This window comes from Monomorium pharaonis, chromosome 5 (genome assembly GCF_013373865.1).
Source record: "Monomorium pharaonis isolate MP-MQ-018 chromosome 5, ASM1337386v2, whole genome shotgun sequence".
NCBI lineage: Eukaryota > Metazoa > Arthropoda > Insecta > Hymenoptera > Formicidae > Monomorium > Monomorium pharaonis.
Window position 1 is genome coordinate 4,933,458 of NC_050471.1, and position 19,355 is coordinate 4,952,812.

A 19,355-nucleotide genomic window follows, 5' to 3' on the forward strand; every position below is an offset into this window, starting at 1 on the left:
AATTTTCTCCGTTCGACTGTATTCCGGGTAAGACCGTAATTCGGATAATTGATTTCAGTTGTAGCCTCGATCATTAATTACCGTAGCTTCGATCGCCGATTGAAGTTAACACGCTTGGGCCCGGTGAATACCCGAAAGCGCGCGTTGCCCGAAACGGCAGAAAGGCTGACATTAATTACCATTCGCGTGTACAAATTATCACTTTACGTGTAAAAACATCTTAGAATCCTTCTTCCCTTCATCCAAAATAAAGAAGTCGATAAAACGGTGAATCGACATTTCCGGAAATTTAATGCGCTAACGAGATTTCCGTGAGAAATTTCCGCGTAAATTTATTTGTTTGCCGTCAGAGATTTTCGAACAAAAACGCGAGAGCGGCTAGATCTCACTCTTCCTCGCGAGGAAAGGCAATTTTTTAGAATAGTTTTTGCGAGCATTCACGGGTGCGATGACGCTGGTTGAATGTTACTCATCAATTATGGATCGTCGACAACGGATAGATCGTAGTGTCCAGAGTGATTCAGTGTTGTTGTCTCGTCCAATTTTTAATGGAGCACAAGTGGAATATTTTCGTGAATGATGTAGAAACAAGAGTCTAGACTGAGACGCGGTTCCCCTTTAAATAATGTTTATTTCTGGCTTAAAAATAAATACAATTTTGCATGCATTCACATAAATTTGACAGCGCTTGGCGAATACGCGGTTTCTATCGTCGATGCAGAAATCGGTTTCGAGCCGGTCATCACTTTTTCATCAATTTAGAGAGTCCGTGCGTCATCGTGTGCCTCTAATGTTTCGATTTGTTCGCGTTCATCTGTCGGTATTCGAAAGTTAAAATTAATCGCGGCAATGGTAACGGTTCGGCAATAGAGGCAGATCGCCCGATCCGTATTGACATTTGCAAACGTCATCGGCGTAATGACTGGATAATCGCGCGGAAATCACCACCGGCGGTGCTCGATAACGTTCTTTCTCGTGTGCTGCCAAAGCAGTTTGCCGGCAGTCGGCGGAAAAGGAACGGAGTCGCTTTTCTCGACGAGCGTAAGCGCGTTCCTCCGGGGGAAAGCAAAGCCGCGCGGGGACGCCGTTAGATCCCCGATCGTCGTCGTACATGCCGGGATCACCATCCGTCGTACGTGTACGCACGTTTTCCACCTTCTGTCCGTCCATTAGTACCGTCTCTCACCTGTGTCCCACGCGCACAGGTGACCATAAATGTTTCATCGAATCGCCGAGAGACTCGTCTCCGCTCCGCCGTCATTGGAAAAGAAAGTTGGTGCTCGCGATTACATGAGCGCAGCCGGCAGCGGGGGGACGGCGTGAGTTGCACATTTAACATAATTTTGCACGGCGATGATTTTGCGCGTGATGACGTTGACGCTGCCCGCGATTCGCTCCAGCTCGGTTTTAGCTCGAGGGCGAGCGGAAGCGATGTCGAACAGCAGGAAGCGTTCTGGTAACGAGGGAACGAGAGGGTAGGCTCGTTTTGATTTCGGCGAGTTTAATTCGCGACGAATTATTTTGACGAATGCGGAAGAGCGGAAGTTACGTCGCTTGTTGCGGTCTCATTGTCAGACGAACGCTGAAAATTATGCTTTATCGAGATTGTGCCGCCTTCAAATATTGAATGTAATAGACTTTCTAAGACTATGAGTTTCACGAGTTTCTCTGCGAAGACGAGACAAATAGATATTTGAATTATATACACACATGGAGAAAATTTTACAGTAAAATTTTATACTGTGTTTTTTTTAGCAAATTATTGTAATATTTACAATTTTTTGATATAAAATTTTTTCCGTGCAGAACTGATGTGTTTCAACCAGCGACAGATTTCAGATAATCCAAGATTCTCTATTATTTCTAAAAATTGTAGTCTCGGGCAAATGTAATTAAATTATATTACTTTTTTTTCTACAATCAAGTACATTTATTCTACAGACTCGACAGATTTTTTTAATCTATTGTGTTTATGAGGTTTTATAGATTTTTTAATCTATTTTATAGACATTTTGATTTTATTCGATTATATCGCGAGAGCACGATTTTGCATCTCCCGCTTGCATCACGGTGCATTAGAAGATATTCGATTGCGCGACACATCGTCTCGTCGAGCGGCGCCGTAAATCCATGGGTAATTCGTGAAAGAGCCGAGGCCTTGTTAGAACGCGCCTCGGAGATCGGCGAAGAGTAGATTTCCACGTCGCCCTTAATCGAAATTTATTAACCGTGGCAAAAGTGCAAGTACCGCGCGGAATTGCGCCGGATTGAATAACGCTCGCGCGTCGCTTATTATGCACCTTGATATCGCTCACACCGGGAAATTCCTTTCCGCGATGGCTAGACAGTAAATCGCTGACATGGTAAGAAACCCCTTATTTTTTACAAGCGATATCGAATCTCACGCGAAGGAAGTTCGAGCTGTTCAATTGTCACTTAATACTAAAAGAATCTGTTTTACAGCACTATTAAAATGCCTTAAGTTGTTAGAAAAACATCGCAAATTTTGAAATTTAGTAACCTCTCTTATAGCCACATGCAGGTAAACTTGATAGCTGTATACGTAATTATTCGACTTTTTCTTCGAGAAAAGTTTTAATGAATATCGCAAAGTTATGATGGATGTTGGCACAGGTCTGGTTTCTTCAAGGGGTAAACAAGTCGCGTGGAAATCTTTTTAGATGATGCGGTGATCCATAGTAAACGACTGTCACGAGCCCCCGTTTATGTTAATTGACATTAATCTACACGGAACAAAGTTTGCAGACGCGCGAGTCTCTAGCCGCCCGCCGGCGAATTAATCGAATTATGTCTCGTGAGAGACCGGCCTGCCAATTTATTAGATCTATTCACGTGATGATGCATCATCAGCATCGTTTCCCCCATCATCGCGTCACCTCGATTGTCCCTCAATAAGCGGCGCGCTCCGTTTTGTCACGTACTTTCCATATCCATTCGTCGATCTCCGCGATCGGAAGAACACCGCGCGCGTACCTATTGCGATCATCGTGACCACGATCTACCGATCTCGGACCGTCAGTGTTGTATCTAATGTGTATTCGAAGGAAAGCAAAGAACCTGTTCTGCCGCGAACGGAGGACCGAGAAGGAGCAGCTAATCGAGATCGCGAAAAGTGCAATTGTCAAGATTTTTCGCGCGGATGCTGGCACCGAGAACGCTATGATGATGACGTAATTAATTCTTATAATTTTCGATATACAATCTACAATTTAAAAGTGCCGAACTCTCTGCCAATACTATTGTACCGTGTCAATGCTAAATACTATTCAAGTAATATTAGCCCTGTTTTCGATTAACGATTAATCATAATTTTTTATAATTTATTAAATAATTTTTTAAATTCCTAAATCATCTGTTATGCAAAATTGCTATTCATTTTGTAATGACGCATTGTAGTATTTCCATTCATATGTGTTTGCGCGAATGTAGTCCAGGGTAACAGTGACGTTCGCGAAGCATCGTTGCTACATTGACGCGCGTTTCATTAAGAATTGATCGCTCAGCAATTAACGGCATGTTATCGGCACGAATGACAGCATAATTGGCTCGCGGTCAGGTTGATATTCCCGCAATACGAACTTTCCGACCTGGCTATCGAAAGCACGTGGTGGCGATACAAAAATACACTTTACGTTCCGTCGGAAACTTCCCAACCTTTGATAGATATACAAATAATATATACTATGTGCACGCGAAGAAGTTATATTTAGAATCTAATGCAGCTGCGATGCTTGCCGACTTGCCTAGCGGCTTTTAATTGAATCTGAGCGATGTCTGATTAGGATTTCCTTTTCCTGCTGGTCATTGTGCACACTTGACAATAAATTGTATCGCGACATTTAAGCACCGCTATAAATATGCCTTCTACCTCTAATGTCGTAACGAGTGTTTCTTTTTTATTTCAAGACGATCAGTCTCTGACGCAAGAGAACTTATTTACATAATTTTACAGCGGAGCTAACACAGTTTTTAATTAGATATTAAACTTTATTAAATTAAAAATTAAAAGCTGTAATTATCTTTTATATTTTAAATTATAACATTTTTAATTGCAACCTTGTACTACAATGTTTGTATATAGAATGTAGTGTATATTATTACTCACAATTTTGAAAAGTTTATTGTCTTATTAAAAACTTAATTTTAAAAACTATTGAAAATATTATTAGAATAAACGTAAAAATAAAAAGAGTTTAAGAGTGATACGAAAACATTTGATATAAAAATTGATAAGATCTTAATTCTTATTTTTATCATAAATGATACGAGTGTTTTGTTGTCAAAGGAATCGACAAAAATTAAGACGTACGTCGTTGCATCATGTTTTTATTTCCGCAAATTTCTGCTACCGCGCGATTTGATGAGTCACGATGAAAGTATTTATCGCCCCGCGATTCGTTTATACTCGGGTCGTGACTCGCGACACAAAATCAAATCGGATGTCGAGGACGACCTAAATTCTCGAAACAAAAAATTAAAATTTGCAGAAAGAAAGAAAAAGATTATTTTGTCGAAATTGAAGTAGCGCTGTTACGTTAATAAAATTCAACATCTTTTAGTGTCAATTAGCGTTTACAATGAAAGAAAGTGGAATGGCAAGCCGAGACGAGCACTTTAATTTTACGCTTTTAAGAAAAAAATGATTACTTAGGAGGATTAGATTCGCGAGAGGTAAATTTAAATCTTAGTTGCGAACGTAATGCTGGTAACGAAATTTCGCTGACTATGATAATACTTTTGCGCGCGAGGAAACTTTTGCGGAGAAATTGCATCTGGAAAAAGAATCCGGATTAAATTGTAAAATTAAGTGCAATAAGTAAAGTGCAAAAGTAAATGTAGTTTACATGTTGTTTTTCGCAGAAAAAATCTAAAATTCAATGAAATATCGATTGACCTTAAAGTCACTACATATATTTTTTAAAACACATTTTTCACATGAAAATTAATAAATCGAAGAAGACAACGTTTAATGATAAATATAAAATTATTCATGAAGAGAATAAACATCTTCAGACTACGTAATTTATACAAGATGAAGTTTTTGAAAATAAATAACTTATTTTGCAATGAGTAAACAAAATGAAATATATTAAATTAAAAAAAAAATTTAATTTTTATTAACTCAGTGTAAAAAGAACATATATTCATGAATATGTAATTATTGTCCAACTTTAAGTTTTTAGTTTGAATATGTAAATCGGAAAACCACGCAGCGAGATTGTTGATTTTTTTTTTCTATTATTTACTTTTGCGTGTTTATATATGCACGTTATTTTTTGCTAAAATGACTTCGGCATAATTTTTTTCTGCAGAATTGTATTTAATATTTATTGTAAAATAACAAATATTTAGTTTCAACAATTTTTTAATTATCGCCCATGTGTTGAAACGACCTAGTGACTCGTTGTATTCCCCGGAGTTAAGAAATAAATATTTTGCAATTTTTATTAATTATGTATTATGATCTAATGATACATAATTAGCCACCTTACCCACTTTTCGCGTCGCCGGAAGAAATTAACTCGTAGGAAAAAACTACCCTCTGTACGAACCGTACAAACTGTAATTATATTACGTTATTATAACGCAACATGTAGAGAGTTTTCTCATCAAATTTACCCTGAAAATCATGTAAGTTGCAAGATAAATTGTATTTAAAAGAATTTTATATGGTTTTCTTTGATTTATTAACATCATTTTACATTTTAATATATACCGAGAGAGAGAAAAGTAGTTGCAGTAAAATTTGTATTGAATTTTTGCAATAAAATATAACGAAAAGTCTTTCCGTGTACTCGCAAGGACGCGAACCCGACATTCTATCCAGTCCACGCAAACGCGCTTTTAGCCGGTCGAATCCGGTTCGTAAATTTCGTAGTGATAAGAGAACCGGGTGACGATAATGACTCTTCTCCATTGAAGCTCGACACTTGAGCCAGTCGTTTTGTAATTATTACTTCTTTTTATTCTATCGAAAGATACAGAATAAACACGCTCACCTGCTGCATTATCCTAATTTCTCCTAAAGTACACGCCTCTCGCATTGTTTCTCGGCGCCTCGTTCGTGATCATCTTGTTAGTTGCGCATTTCCTGTGCTCGTCGCACCTGTCATCGCGCATCCTACGTATAACGGACGTGATGGATCGCTTTATCTGGTCGACATTAGCGAAGTGCGACGGCTAAAAAGAAAACAGAGACCTTATGCAATATATATTCTGCACGGACGGAAAACTCGGCACATCGCCGACATTCGGGAATAAGCGTCGCGTCTGATCGTCGCGAAAAATTGCTCGTTATAGTTTTTCTTTCTTCTCCCTCCCTTCCCCCACAATTCAGGAAATCCTTACTGCGGATTCAGTATGCCGAAGTCTCGCTCGTTTCCGCACTCTCGTATCCGCGCTCGCGAATTACGCTTTTATCGCGGCCAACTGACTCAAATGGCAAGCCGATTAAGTTCGAAGGCTAACATCTCAAGATCGTCGCGCTTCGTTTCTACGATCTCTGACCTGGTTTTTCTCTTTTTTTCTCTGTCCCCGTATGGCTTCAGTATCCGTGAGAATACGGTGAACGGCTTGGTACCTGCCGGCGACTGCAAGATCTGCAAGGATACGAGAGACGAGCCAAAGGACTCCGAGGGTGTTTCCCTGCTCTGCGCACTGAAACCACGTAAGCGCAAGGAACGTCGCGAATCCTGCTGCCAAGAACGGAAGCTAATAAGGTATACTAAAGGCATTAAAGATCACACACAAATCCTTCAGTATTGTTTACATTTCTTCTCTTGGATTCTTAGTAAATTCCGATGTCGTTAAAACTGTTCGTTGCGTTTTTTTTTTCACAAACCGAACGCCTCGAATTAGATTGACATAATATTTATTGAGGAAATTAATTTTATATATAATTTTATTGCGCGCCTGTATGTTTTTGCGCCTGTAACCAATTTGGTTGGTTAAAATATTTAATGTGTAAATTATGTCGTGTTAATTATAAAGTGTAATGGCCCGTTATAGGTGTAATAATTGTGAAAGCGCTTTGCACACGTGCGATAGAAAATTACTGACGAATTCTGTATTTCACGTTTTTTATTTCTCTTCATCCGTTTGTTAAATTGGCTTTCAACAATAAATATTGAATATGAATTTTTGTATAATGTGAGAATAGTTGCTGCGCAGGAATGTGAAATGTTTATTTGCTGAGGTTTCGCATGATTCTCTCTGAATTTTATGGATGCGTTCGGGTGCACCATTCGTCTTCACTAGCATCGCATTACGGCGGATTTAGAAAAAAGAATTGTACATGGAATGCGACGACTATGCCTTTCAGGAGCAGCAGTGAGGAACGTGTTCTCGACAGTCCCACCGACGTTGCAGATACGATCAGACGTGTGAGCAGCCACGAAGATTTCAATAGTCAGGAACATTTGCACATTTTATCGCAACTTGGTCAAGACATGGGTCACGGCGTGGTGAGTAAAATCGCGACAATATATAACTCTTGAAACATAACATTTTTGTAATTTTGTATATTTTATATAATTTATTATTAATTCAATTATCGTATAATAAATAATTTTATTTTATACTAGCTATGCCCTGCCACGCGTTGCTGTGGCTCTCTATTTTTATGCTACGTTTTTTTCAAATCTTCTTTGCTTTCGTTGTTTAACTTTCAAGAGCTTTGCTTTACTGTTGCTCTTTCTATTTTATTTTTGAATAAACATTTATCTATCTTTAATAAATCTAATATTCATTTATTCACGTACTTCTAACTTTTTTTTCTAAAAGTTGCCATGGATTTAGAAATCCATTTAAAAGACTGTTTTAAATAAGTTCCTTTTTTTCAATAAAATAACAACCATCTTTATTTTTCTTATTACCTTAATTTAAACACAACAGAAACATTCTTTGCCTCTTCCGGTCTCTTCCGTCTCTCCCCGTCTCTCCTGGTCTCTCCCCGTCTCTCCTGGTCTCTCCCCGTCTCTCCCGGTCTCACTCCGTCTCTCCCCGTCTCTCCCCGTCTCTCCTAGTCTCTCCCGGTCTCTCCCTGTGTCTCCCGGTCTCTTCCCGTTTCTCTCCGTCTCTCCCGATCTCTTCCCGTCTCTCCCGGTCTCTTCTCGTCTCTCTCCATCTCTACCCGTCTCTTTCCGTCTCTCCCGGTCTCTCCTCGTCTCTCCCGATCTCTTCCCGTTTCTCTCCGTCTCTCCCGATCTCTTCCCGTCTCTCCCGGTCTCTCCTCGTCTCTCCCCATCTCTACCCGTCTCTCTCCGTCTCTCCCGGTCTCTCCTCGTCTCTCCCGATCTCTCCCCGTCTCTCCCTGTCTCACTCCCGGTTACGAATGCAACGTTGTGTCAAAATTTCAAAGCAATCGGTGAAAAACTTACGGAGATCTTAGATGAGGAACAAACATTTCCATTTTTATTTATATAGATAAAATAGAGAGAGCGTAGAGTTTTCGGTATATAATAAACTCATTAATAAAACATTAATAAATATTTTAAAATAATTAAATATTAATTTTATTGTAAACAAAACGCTTGATTTGCTAATTTATTCGTGATTTGGGTTTAGAGATGTAGTGGATTACCGCTCCACGAGAGAACCAATGTTTCGCCGGTGTCGAAAAAATCATCATCGGTGCCGTCGCCGTGCGAGGTGGTTGTAGCGACTGAAAAATATGACTGCGACGCTGAAAGATTGAGAAACAGCGAACGCTTCAGCAGAAGTATCACCCCGAGAGGCAGAAGACAAGCACGTAGAAGAAGAGTGCATAGAGTTCCGGATATTGATCAGAGTTCCAGCAAGGTATATAAAATTCTCTCATTATTTTTACCAGAAATGGTAAATGTTAATTAACCTTTACGAGTCATGTAAATACCTATATGTTAAAGTGTTAAAAATTAATTTTATTTAAAATTTAACATCGAATAAAGTAGATCGATATTTCATTAAAGTTGTATTCCGATAATTAGTATAATTAATTGCAAACTATATGTGTGACATTCTTAATGATAACAAAACTTTTATAAATATTGAAGCTATAATATTAAGATACTTTTAAGATATTTAATACGTCGCATGTGTATATGTGTACGAACTAATGTATCTTTTCTCAGAAATAAAGAGTTTTTTCTTTTTTTTTTAGGAAAACGAAGAGTCTGAGAATATGTACATTTCTAATGTATCACCGAATCCCAATAATCATAATGGCTTACCAGCTCAAAGCTTTCTAGAGATGTTAAGCAGCGGACCGAGCAGATCACCTTCGCCAGCTCGTCCGCCTACTGTTGATCACGAAGATGTAAATAATCCCAGTTTGACGAATTGGGGCTTTCAACATTTGGAAGGAAACGTAAATATCTGAATTAATTTAATTCAAAAATTAGAAATCACAAAGATTAAGAATTATATGAATAGAGAGAGATATGCAAAAAAATTGTATATATCTATCAAAATAAAAATCTTTATCAAAAAATAAATGTTTAAATTTTTCTGTACATATATAAATTATGCATTTATCAATGGATTTTTATAGGAAGAAGCCGTGGAAGCTCGAGTGGAAGCTATGCTCTCGCCGAGAAACTCGTTGTTGCTTCCTAGGAGATTTTATTCCGAGGAAGAAATACAGTCGAACACGCTTAATCCGTCAGAAATGGGATTGAAGAACCTTGCAAAGCACATTAACGGCCTCAAGAAGAAGATCAAGAAGTATGAAGAAGAATTTGAGGAGAACTTTGGATATCGACCGAGTCATTCTGACAAAATGAGTAATCGCGACATCAAACGGCTGTGTGTAGAGCTGAATAAGTTACGAAAAGAACACAAGTTACTGAAGGAAGATCCAATAGGTGCGCTACTAGCCAACGCCAACAATCGACTAAATACCACCGGTAGTCCTATAAACAACAACAATGGCCACGAGAAAACTCGGGCGACGTCGATAGAAGAGGTGGTCAAGGAGGCGGAGAAGAAACTCAGCGAAAAACGCATCAAGTACAATCGACCTGATAACATGGAAGAGCTCAATTATGATCAGTTAATGGACGAAAAGACGGCTGTGCAGAAGGCATTACTCCATATTGAGAATACTTTCGGTAGACCAGTATCGAAGGAAGACAGAACAGTTGTACGGCCACTATACGATCGATATAGAACCTTAAAGAGACTGCTCATCAGAGCGGGCGCGGTAAGAACGATTAATTGTTGTTAACTAAATACGATTAAAAAATTTTAAAAATAAATGACAATATGTTTTTCGCTACCTGTGCACTGAAAGTGGTCCTTTTTTAAACTGTCAATTCACACTCAAAGACCACTCTTCGACTCACAGATAATAAAAAATATTGTGTGCAACGACTATTGCCCACTCGTGCGAGTAAACGCAATTGTTACGCAATATACTGTTGTAAAAATTTTTGAAAAAAATGTTTTGTACATTTTAGAGCAAAAACAAAGACAGTGTTTCGGAACTGGCCACGATCTTGGAACACGAAACAATGGATTTTACGTCGTCTAGCTTACCGGGAAATCCCGTAGAGACTGACAGAAGAGCTAGTGAACCTGATATGTCGCATCGAGGTATCTTGGACTGTATCGATCCCATGGATCAATTGCCAACTGATAGTGATAGTCAGCATAGCAGCAGTGAAGGTAGTCGTGGTGCTGGTGAAATTCTGCACGCTCTTCCCCAGTAAGTTTAACTTAAAATTGGATACATTTTGGAGAAAAATTGTGCAATATATTTTTCTTTTACTTCTATTTACTTATGGTTTTAATTTATATACTCATGCTCTTAAAAGAATTTATAAAATAGATTATATTATTATCAAAGGAAATTTAGTTGGAACATGTTATCAATGTTTTTTATCTTTTTTTTTTTGTAGAGAAGAATTACTGATACAACAACGAGCTACTCGAGAGGAAAAGAAACGGCTTCGCAGAGCGCTGAAGGAATTAGAAGCACAGTTCGAAGCCCGAGCTGGACGTCGCATGCAACGCGAGGATCGTGGGCCGCAAGTCACCACTGTGTATGAATCCTACAAACAGGCTAAAGCAAAACTGAGACTGATTGACGCTCTCATAGCCAAGAAAGCTTGACGTAGTATTTAATTCACGAATAATGGCAACATGCAACAACATTGTTGAAACTTTTAAATGAACTTTGAATGCTGTCGCGCTACACAGACACATTCATCGCCGCAATTTCTGTATCGTGCGGTATATTAATAAAAAAGGCCTGAAGAAGCAATATCTGCTGAAGCGAAGACTACTGCTATAACGTAACAAGAATTGATCATCCAGAATCAAAAGATTTTGAGAACAAAAACGTGAGAGTGGATGCTTGCAAATGTAGGATTTACTTCACTTTTGTAAGATCGTACATACCGTATGTGTATCTTTTCATGCGATTTTCTTTTGATCGCAGATTTCATTCATGCGTTACATCACTGTGGAAATACCGGATGTTTTCAATGTTAAAATAATAAATTTTTTTACAGTATCGTTTTTGATCAACATAATCGATATGTTGAAAAAGTGACGCATAAACGGACAATTTATAGTGAGCAATAGTATATCTACAGAAAATAAAAGCATGATAGTACATTTGAATTTTTAAGCTCTAATAATTCTACAACGTAAAATGGTTATTACGATGTGATATATCGTAATTGTTCGATGAAATAATCGAGTATCTTGTACACTGGTTCACTTTGTATTTGATGTGTTTGTTTGCAATGGAAGATTTCCATTTGTCCTCCATTCATTTCATTGCGTATGCATTAGAATACAAACTGGATGCTTATTTTGATATATTTACAATTTATAAAATTGATCAGTTATAAATATATAAAAAATGTACTTATATTTTATATATATATATATTATATTTGTTGCAAAGATTTCTAAACTTGTTTGTACTTAAAGTGTCAAGTTTTATAGCGATTAACGCAAGAACAGATATCGAACAAACAAGACTCGACTTGTCACTTTAATTGTTAAGACAAATCAAGATTTTTCCGGCATATAAGAACGTGTATCGTACAATTACGAGATACGTATCAGTATATTTATTTCTCAGTCCGATATATTTTATTTTTGTAATGTTTATATTTCGAAAGGTATAAGATTTATTTTTTATTTTAAGAAGAATATTTTGTTTAATTTTACTATAATGCCGGTTGACTTCTTCTCACGCTGACGATAATTATTGTATTGATAAGACTTAAAAGAGAAATAGAGGAGAGAGAGAGCGGGTATCCATATAATGATTAGCGTTTACAGTGGGCCCGATATTTATTTTGTCACATCTTAAAATAATTGCTGAAATCTAACGCTGAAAGAGTAAAGAACGAATCTGTGGGGTTACTCGTAATGTATAAGTACCTTGTAAGAGATATCACATGTTGTAATATTGTAGAGTACTATAAAATGTTACGATCTTAATAAGCGTATTAAAAGAGAAAGAAAGAAAAAGAATATTCATTAAGAGAAGCTCGTTGATTTTTGCGTTTATATTTTTGTACAAGTACGATTTTAAGGCCGTTCGCAATGTATACACACACAACCGATTAGGGACTACTATCGTTAAAAACGCCTTAAAATTCCACTTGGATCGATTTTTTCATAATAGAATCTCGGGAATCAAGGGTGCTAATGGCTTGAGTTCTACCGTATGCCGACTAATACGAAAGAAATGCTTTGCGAATCTCACTGACGATGAGTTGCAACCGCGCCGAAGATTTTTTTTCTCATTTTACCACGACACAGCAACGAAATCAGCTACCGTTTCAGAATCGGAAATTCATCATTATAAACATGAGACACAAAAGCAGCGATGGTTTTCATTCTTTTGGCATCAAGCAAGAAACGAAAATCGACGAGGAAACTCGCCGATTTCGCGTACCCGTGGGTAAAATTAACTTTTTCGAAAATAATGATACACTGGTGGCAGCGAAGCCATTCGTGAACACACGTATATATAAATGCGAAATACATGTCCGTTCTAATTAACAAAAATGAGTAAGAAACAAGGAAAAGGAAAGAACAAGACAATTTTTTAGACCAAAGCATTTTTTAGTCTGTGATATAATGAGAGATATATTTGCGTTAAGATGAAAGAATGTGTATGTGGAGTACTTGGTTCCGTTTCTGTTTCCTTCTTCTTTTTGTGAAAACAATTTTGGAAAAGATCGAGATAAAAAGGGATGATTTTTTCGCCATTTCCTTTGCAGAGAGTGATTAAAGTCGGCAATATCTTCAGAAGATCCTACAGCGATGATGATAGCATAAACAAAGAGCAGAGTCCTTTTTCGAAAGAACGGTTGGAGACAGAATAATCACAGAGAGTATAAGAAAGAGTAAGAAAATGGATTTTTTATTACACGCGCCAATGATCGTAATACACATGAAAATAAATGTTAAAATAAGAAATTCAATAAGGCTGTATCACTTTGTATAATTGGTCGATCCTTGAAATTAATTAGTCTCTTATCTGCTGCCGTTTAATTCGTCATTTGATACGTAGTAACAAAAATGTGCTATAATAGGAGCACTTTTATCATCGCGACAAGATTTTTTTACATTACGTCGCAAAATTATTGTCCTCCATCCGTACTGCCAAAAGGACTACGCTGTTCACGAGAGAAAATTAATTTTGTATTCGATGCCCACAGGAATGTTTTCATTTCTCGCGGGTGCACCTAAGCCGCACCCCTCCACTAGTAAGAAAGAGAGAGAGAAAGAGAGCAAATTAGTATTATTGTAGATCTAAGATAACATTTTATATTAACGCTAAGATACATTTTGTAGTGGATAGTGTCTTTAGTGCATAAGGATAGATCGCGTGATTCTGTGTAGACGCTTTGAAAGGAAAGAAGGGAGAGAGAGAGAGAGAGAGAAAGAAACAGGAATACTTTAGAAGAGAAGACAGAATACAGAGGGAAGCAAAAACATTTTATTTAGTGAAGTTAAGAAACAAGTTAGATCATGAATCATTTAATTAGTACTCAAAGAAAAAAATAACTAGATATTTCACGCGGATTACATGATCTACGAACATATCTAGAGAGAGATTAGAATCTTACGACAGAGGGAAAGAAAAAAGTGCGAAAAAAAGAAATCAATAGCGTAATGATTAATTTCTCCTGGATATTGTCATACGTAGCTGCAGCTGACAATTACAATCGACCGTGAGAGCCGCGACGACGAGAAATCCGTCTCTAGCGGAAGTTCTAAGAAAACCATCTTCGGCGTTTATACACATATGTTGATTCTGTATATACATATATATAAATATATTATATGTATAGAGGTATACACACACATACACAAAGCGAAGAATTGCGTATACATGAAACATTACATACAATCGTAACACGCATACATTATTATGGGGTAGCAGGCAGAATCGAATAAAATGGAATATGATCTGCTGGAAACGTTTGTTTTTTTTTTTCATTGACCCAAAGACAAAAAAATTCACCAAGTGTCTTGTCTTTTATGCTGCTAAGAAATAAAATTAATTGATCGATGCTCTTATCTTTTCTCACGATTCGCTGAAACTCCGCTGTATTAATGTATAGGCGGTAAAAAAAAGAAATTCCCGATTTTATTCAACCTTGTTCTTCGATTGCGCAATCCCATGCGACATTACGACACAAGTTGCAATTGTTTATGAAAAGTTTGAATCTGCCGTAATAACGCGGCCAGCTGCATGGAAGCGGGCGGCTCTCGTGCGGCATTGTAAATTTTTCCTCGACCGAAAATCACCGGATTCATCGAATGGGACTTTCCGGGTGTAATTGCAAAAGGAAAAGGATTCTTGCGGGCATCCTTGGCCGACTCGGTCGCGATACAAACCAGACTGTTCCTTTCGTGCAGCATTTTCATTTGCTGCTTCAGCGTCATTACCTAAATTTGCGCAATGTCATTGAAAACAACAATGGCATGTTCGCAGAATGCAAGGACAACTCATCAATAATAACTCACTTCTTTATAGAGACTGACGACGGCATTAATTTCTTCTTCCTTAGCACTTAGCTCCTTTTCCAGAGTGGACAATTCCTTCGCCAAGGATTTATCGCTAGATTTTTCCACCTCTAATTGTAATCTCTCATATTTTCTACAAAAAAACAACTCGCAGTTTCTATCAAAGTTACGATTTTTAAATTTAATAGCGCTGGCACACTCACGTGTTCATCTCTTCAAATTGATCGTGAAGATTAATCAGAACTTCGCGTATCTCCTTAGAATTGTGTGAATTAGGAATATGTACTTTATGATCAGTGATATTACTGTCTCGAGCGATATTACTCTGCAATATTATTGTCAATATTGTACAATTATATGTTTTAATGCAAACTACTAAAAAAATAATTTACTTTTAACGATATCCCCGAAATTCCTTGCTGATTTTTATATGTGTCGCTTTTGCTTACAGCAGAAGAAGATTGCTGTTTAGTTTTACGATTACAGGAATCACTTTTCTCTTTACAAAGTTGGTTGGAAACGTTAGTCCCTCTTTCAGAAGTGATTTCTTCGTCGATAGGCACCTTTGCCATACAGCTATTTTGCGTCTTTTCCACTTTGTGTTGTAAATTAAACGCTGACAATCTTTTATTTTGACCTAGGTTCTCCCCTTTGTTAAACGTTCCAGACATTTGCGAGCTCACGTTGAGAACCGACCCCTCGTAATGACCGTTTATCTGGTCCAGAAGAATTGACATCGGTCTTATGCCTTGACTAACCTTGCGGATCAATAACGGGGTAACACCGCTGATGTTCGGTTGTCTTGTCTTCATCACACTCAACACCTGCATTATGGAGTATATTTTTTAAATATCTCCTATTTCTCTCGGAATTTTGCCGACTCACTTGTTGAATATTCAATCCGAGATTGTGACTTGGGGTCACCGAGGTCCCCACCACGAACGGAATGTTTCGAAAGTTAAACCTGCTGAAGTACGATCTGCTCGAACGTTTTAATTTCGACGCTAAAGTCGGCATCTCGTAACTTGGTGTGAACATTGGGTCGTCGTATCTGCTGAAAGCGCGCTCGCACTGTTGCGTTTCATCCTTGGCCGATGGACCGAGATCGCTGGACTGCTTTTCCGATTTATTTTGCTCCTGGGTAACCTCGGGTGTCGCTCTACCAGAGAAAAAAAATTTGACAGCTATAATAATGGTAGAAAAACCATAGTAATAATATTAAAAATGTAGAATAACGATTGTGTTCATTGATTATCAATAATAATTACGATAATGCAATCAGGTGATTATAAGTACTATTATTACAGTGCAGACAATTACTCTGAATGATTTTGATCATTTAACGTCTGTAGATCCTGTTGATTTTTCTTATCGTGAGATCTGCAATAATTCCCTTCATTTTTCTTATCGTGGGATCTGCATTGATCCTTTTCATTTTTCTTATCACGGGATTGGCATTCGCGATTAATAGGACGCTCAGGATTCCTATTTTCCGGACTCAATGCCGATGTCTCTTGAATCTTCCTTTGAGCCTCCTTGGTCTCAGGAAGACGCGATTTTTTTTCATGCTTAGCTTCATCGACTTTAGAATTGATGAGGCTAAGAGGCGTTCGCTTATTAGATCCAAGAGGCATCCGCTTACTGAATATCCCGCAATTATTATTCTTTAGTTTAGTATTGTGAAAAATCTCCACGACGTCGTTGAACTTTTTCAGATGTTGTTTGGGATTGGATTGCTGATGCACAATGTTATGGCCTGTCGTTAAAAGTTATCACTAAATAACAGAGATCTACTTGATAATATAACATGATATACATAATTGTAAAACATAACGCTCTACCTCTGTGCCGACGTTTCTTCGTTTCTTTTCTGCCAATGAAACCTGTGCCTTTAGTGGTAACCGTGCTCTTGGACATGGAACTCCGTAACTTCTTTCTCTTCCGTCCCTTGGACATCGCGTTGTCTATTCTGCCTACGGAGCTTATTTCACTTCTCCCCGTCCTCGACTTATTTTTCCTCACTCGTTTGATTTTTGCGACACTCGATATTTCCAAATTCAATCCTGGATCTTTAACATCCTCAACATCTTTAACACTTCTCGTAGAACGCGGCGTTAAGCGGAAATAATTCTTCGCTTGCGACGTCAGTTTCTCAAAGGACATATGCGATGGTAAGGGAGAGAGAGAGTAATAATTTTCATATTCTTTACTCACCTATATATTACAAAGCTCGTAAGTATAAAATATTTATGTACGTAAAACTTTAATAATAAAACATTCTAATAATAGTTTATAAAATGTATATAATCTCTAGGCACGCCTACTTCCGTGATGCTGTTCTGAGTTGGCATCGTCGTTATCGAGCGCGGAAGTTTTTTATCCAATTGAATCCTTGGTGTAATCGTAACGTTCAGTATTCCTTTCTGATTTCCCTCTATCAGACTTTCGGATCTTTCGATAATGTCATCGTCGCCAATGCTTTTTCTAAATGAAAACTGAGCAGACTTTGGACTCAAGTTGAAAGTGTCTACGGGGAATACAGACATTTAAATATATAGATCAATTTTGATCCCGGAAGAATCTCTTTACCATAATTGTCTTCGTCCTTCAGTTCAGCGTTATAAATTCTCTGAGGGAAGTCACAGTTTTTAATCTTGTCTGTAATTTCGCTGTTGTCATTATGTCCGACTGGAGATTTGGAACCTGAATTCTTAGATGACGATATTGGCGAAATATCGGATGATTCTTTACTTCCTCTTATTTCCGTTTGAGCCTTTTGACAAACTTCCATCACGTAATTTAATTCCGACTTCAATGTAAAACACTTGGTCTCTGCTTCGTCCAATTTTTGTCCGATTCCTAAATCAAGTTAGTGGTTAGCAGAAGTTTGGAATTAATTCTGATAAAGCCGGTCACACATGTTCAAGCAAATTTATCAAATATATGCAAGCATGCTTATCAAACATATCGGAATGTGTAGATGACAAAATTGCAATTATTTTGATCAAGCAGCTTAAGAAAATATGAAAAAGCGTTCGATTTGCTTGAACCAAACTGGCTCGTTCAAGCAAATCGAAATACGTGTAGCAGTATGGGAAGAGCTCAAGATGCCAGTATTTTAAATTTCTATAAAGGATATAAAGACATATAAAGACAAAGACATGTTGCACACAATATTTGTTGTTACCGAAAATATGTCTTTCGCTATCTGTGCATTGGAAGTCGTTCTTTTTTCACAATTCACAATTTAAAGACCAATATTTCGATGCACAGACAACAAAAAAATTGTGTATGACATATGCGGATCGACTATTGCCCACGTGCGGGTGAACGCATTCGTCTTCGGCTCGTGTGACCACTTCCCGTACTTATGGGCAATTAGCCGATTTACCAAATTTGTTGCATAAATATCTATTCTATAAGCTGTAATACTTTTCAGCGCGATGTTTGGTCTGCTTCCCGTCTCGTTTACTTTGCATGATTGCATTTCAAATTGATTTCTTGGAGATAATTCTGAAAATAAAAATATGACATGTACATAAAAAAAGCAACTGCTAATAAAGATAGAATTTCACTCCAAGCTTTCGTAAGATGTTCATTTATCAAGATTTTATTTTTTATTTAAACAATTACCAAAAGTACCGTTTATATCGTTATGAACGTTCATATTGGTTACATAAAATTCTTCTCAACTTTCATGATTCTCATAGTTTAATATACAATACAATTTAAAATGCATTATTTAAAATTTGTGTTAAATTAAACCGTTTTTTTCGTTACAATAAAATAATTTGACTTTTACAAAGCATATATACAAAATATGAAAATTACAAAAATTACAAAAATAAATTCGAAGGTTACACAACACGGTGGACGATCACATCGTTCTCTTGTTGCGGACGCATCTTTCTTTGTTTTTAAATATTCACATTGGGACAAATTCATCATTCACAATTTGACAACTAGGATCCGTGAATATAAAATTTGTTACTTATACTAAGAAAATTTTAATAAATATTCGTGCAATAGTTTAATTGGGTTTACTTATTCGTTTAAAAATTATTTACCTCAATCTACATCAAAATACTGTCATTTTCGTTGCATAAGCCAATTATAAAGAAAATTTTCTTCCTTGCAGTTGGTTTCAGGGCCAAAATACGGATATTTGCAATTAAAACTTTTTGTCGATTAAAAAAATAGAATAACCGCAAGAAGCTTGCATTTTACGTTTTACATTTCAATAACGCTTATAGCCAGAACATCCATAATTATCAATTAAATTAATCGAAGTTTCGCGCGCTCCTGTCACGTGATTGCGAGGGCGCGAGAAAACCTCCAAAAGAGAGCTGACC

At 37.3% G+C, this 19,355-nt stretch overlaps 2 protein-coding genes across 8 annotated transcripts in view; one reads left to right on the plus strand and one right to left on the minus strand.

Moving 5' to 3' along the window:
• LOC105833823 (protein FAM13A) overlaps nt 1–14,448 on the plus strand; it is a 50,687-nt gene extending 36,239 nt beyond the window's left edge. For all 7 annotated transcript variants that reach the window (XM_036287227.1, XM_036287225.1, XM_036287230.1 and 4 more), the window contains 7 exons: nt 6,570–6,740; nt 7,343–7,484; nt 8,587–8,820; nt 9,161–9,367; nt 9,551–10,201; nt 10,458–10,705; nt 10,899–14,448. In XM_036287227.1, coding sequence (XP_036143120.1) covers nt 6,570–6,740; nt 7,343–7,484; nt 8,587–8,820; nt 9,161–9,367; nt 9,551–10,201; nt 10,458–10,705; nt 10,899–11,112 — 1,867 coding nt within the window. In that variant the 3' untranslated portion in view covers nt 11,113–14,448. The remainder of the gene's footprint in view (nt 1–6,569; nt 6,741–7,342; nt 7,485–8,586; nt 8,821–9,160; nt 9,368–9,550; nt 10,202–10,457; nt 10,706–10,898) is intronic.
• Nucleotides 13,194–19,339, minus strand: LOC105838113. Its single transcript, XM_036287224.1, has 11 exons — nt 18,637–19,339; nt 18,436–18,516; nt 17,593–17,862; nt 17,328–17,530; nt 16,845–17,217; nt 16,324–16,759; nt 15,889–16,162; nt 15,396–15,827; nt 15,207–15,328; nt 15,004–15,136; nt 13,194–14,925 (listed from the first exon to the last, which is right to left on the minus strand). The coding sequence occupies exons 1-11, from the start codon at nt 18,668–18,670 to the stop codon at nt 14,665–14,667; spliced, it is 2,619 nt and encodes an 872-aa protein (XP_036143117.1). The 5' UTR covers nt 18,671–19,339; the 3' UTR covers nt 13,194–14,664.
• Between the last annotated feature and the right edge of the window lie 16 nt (nt 19,340–19,355).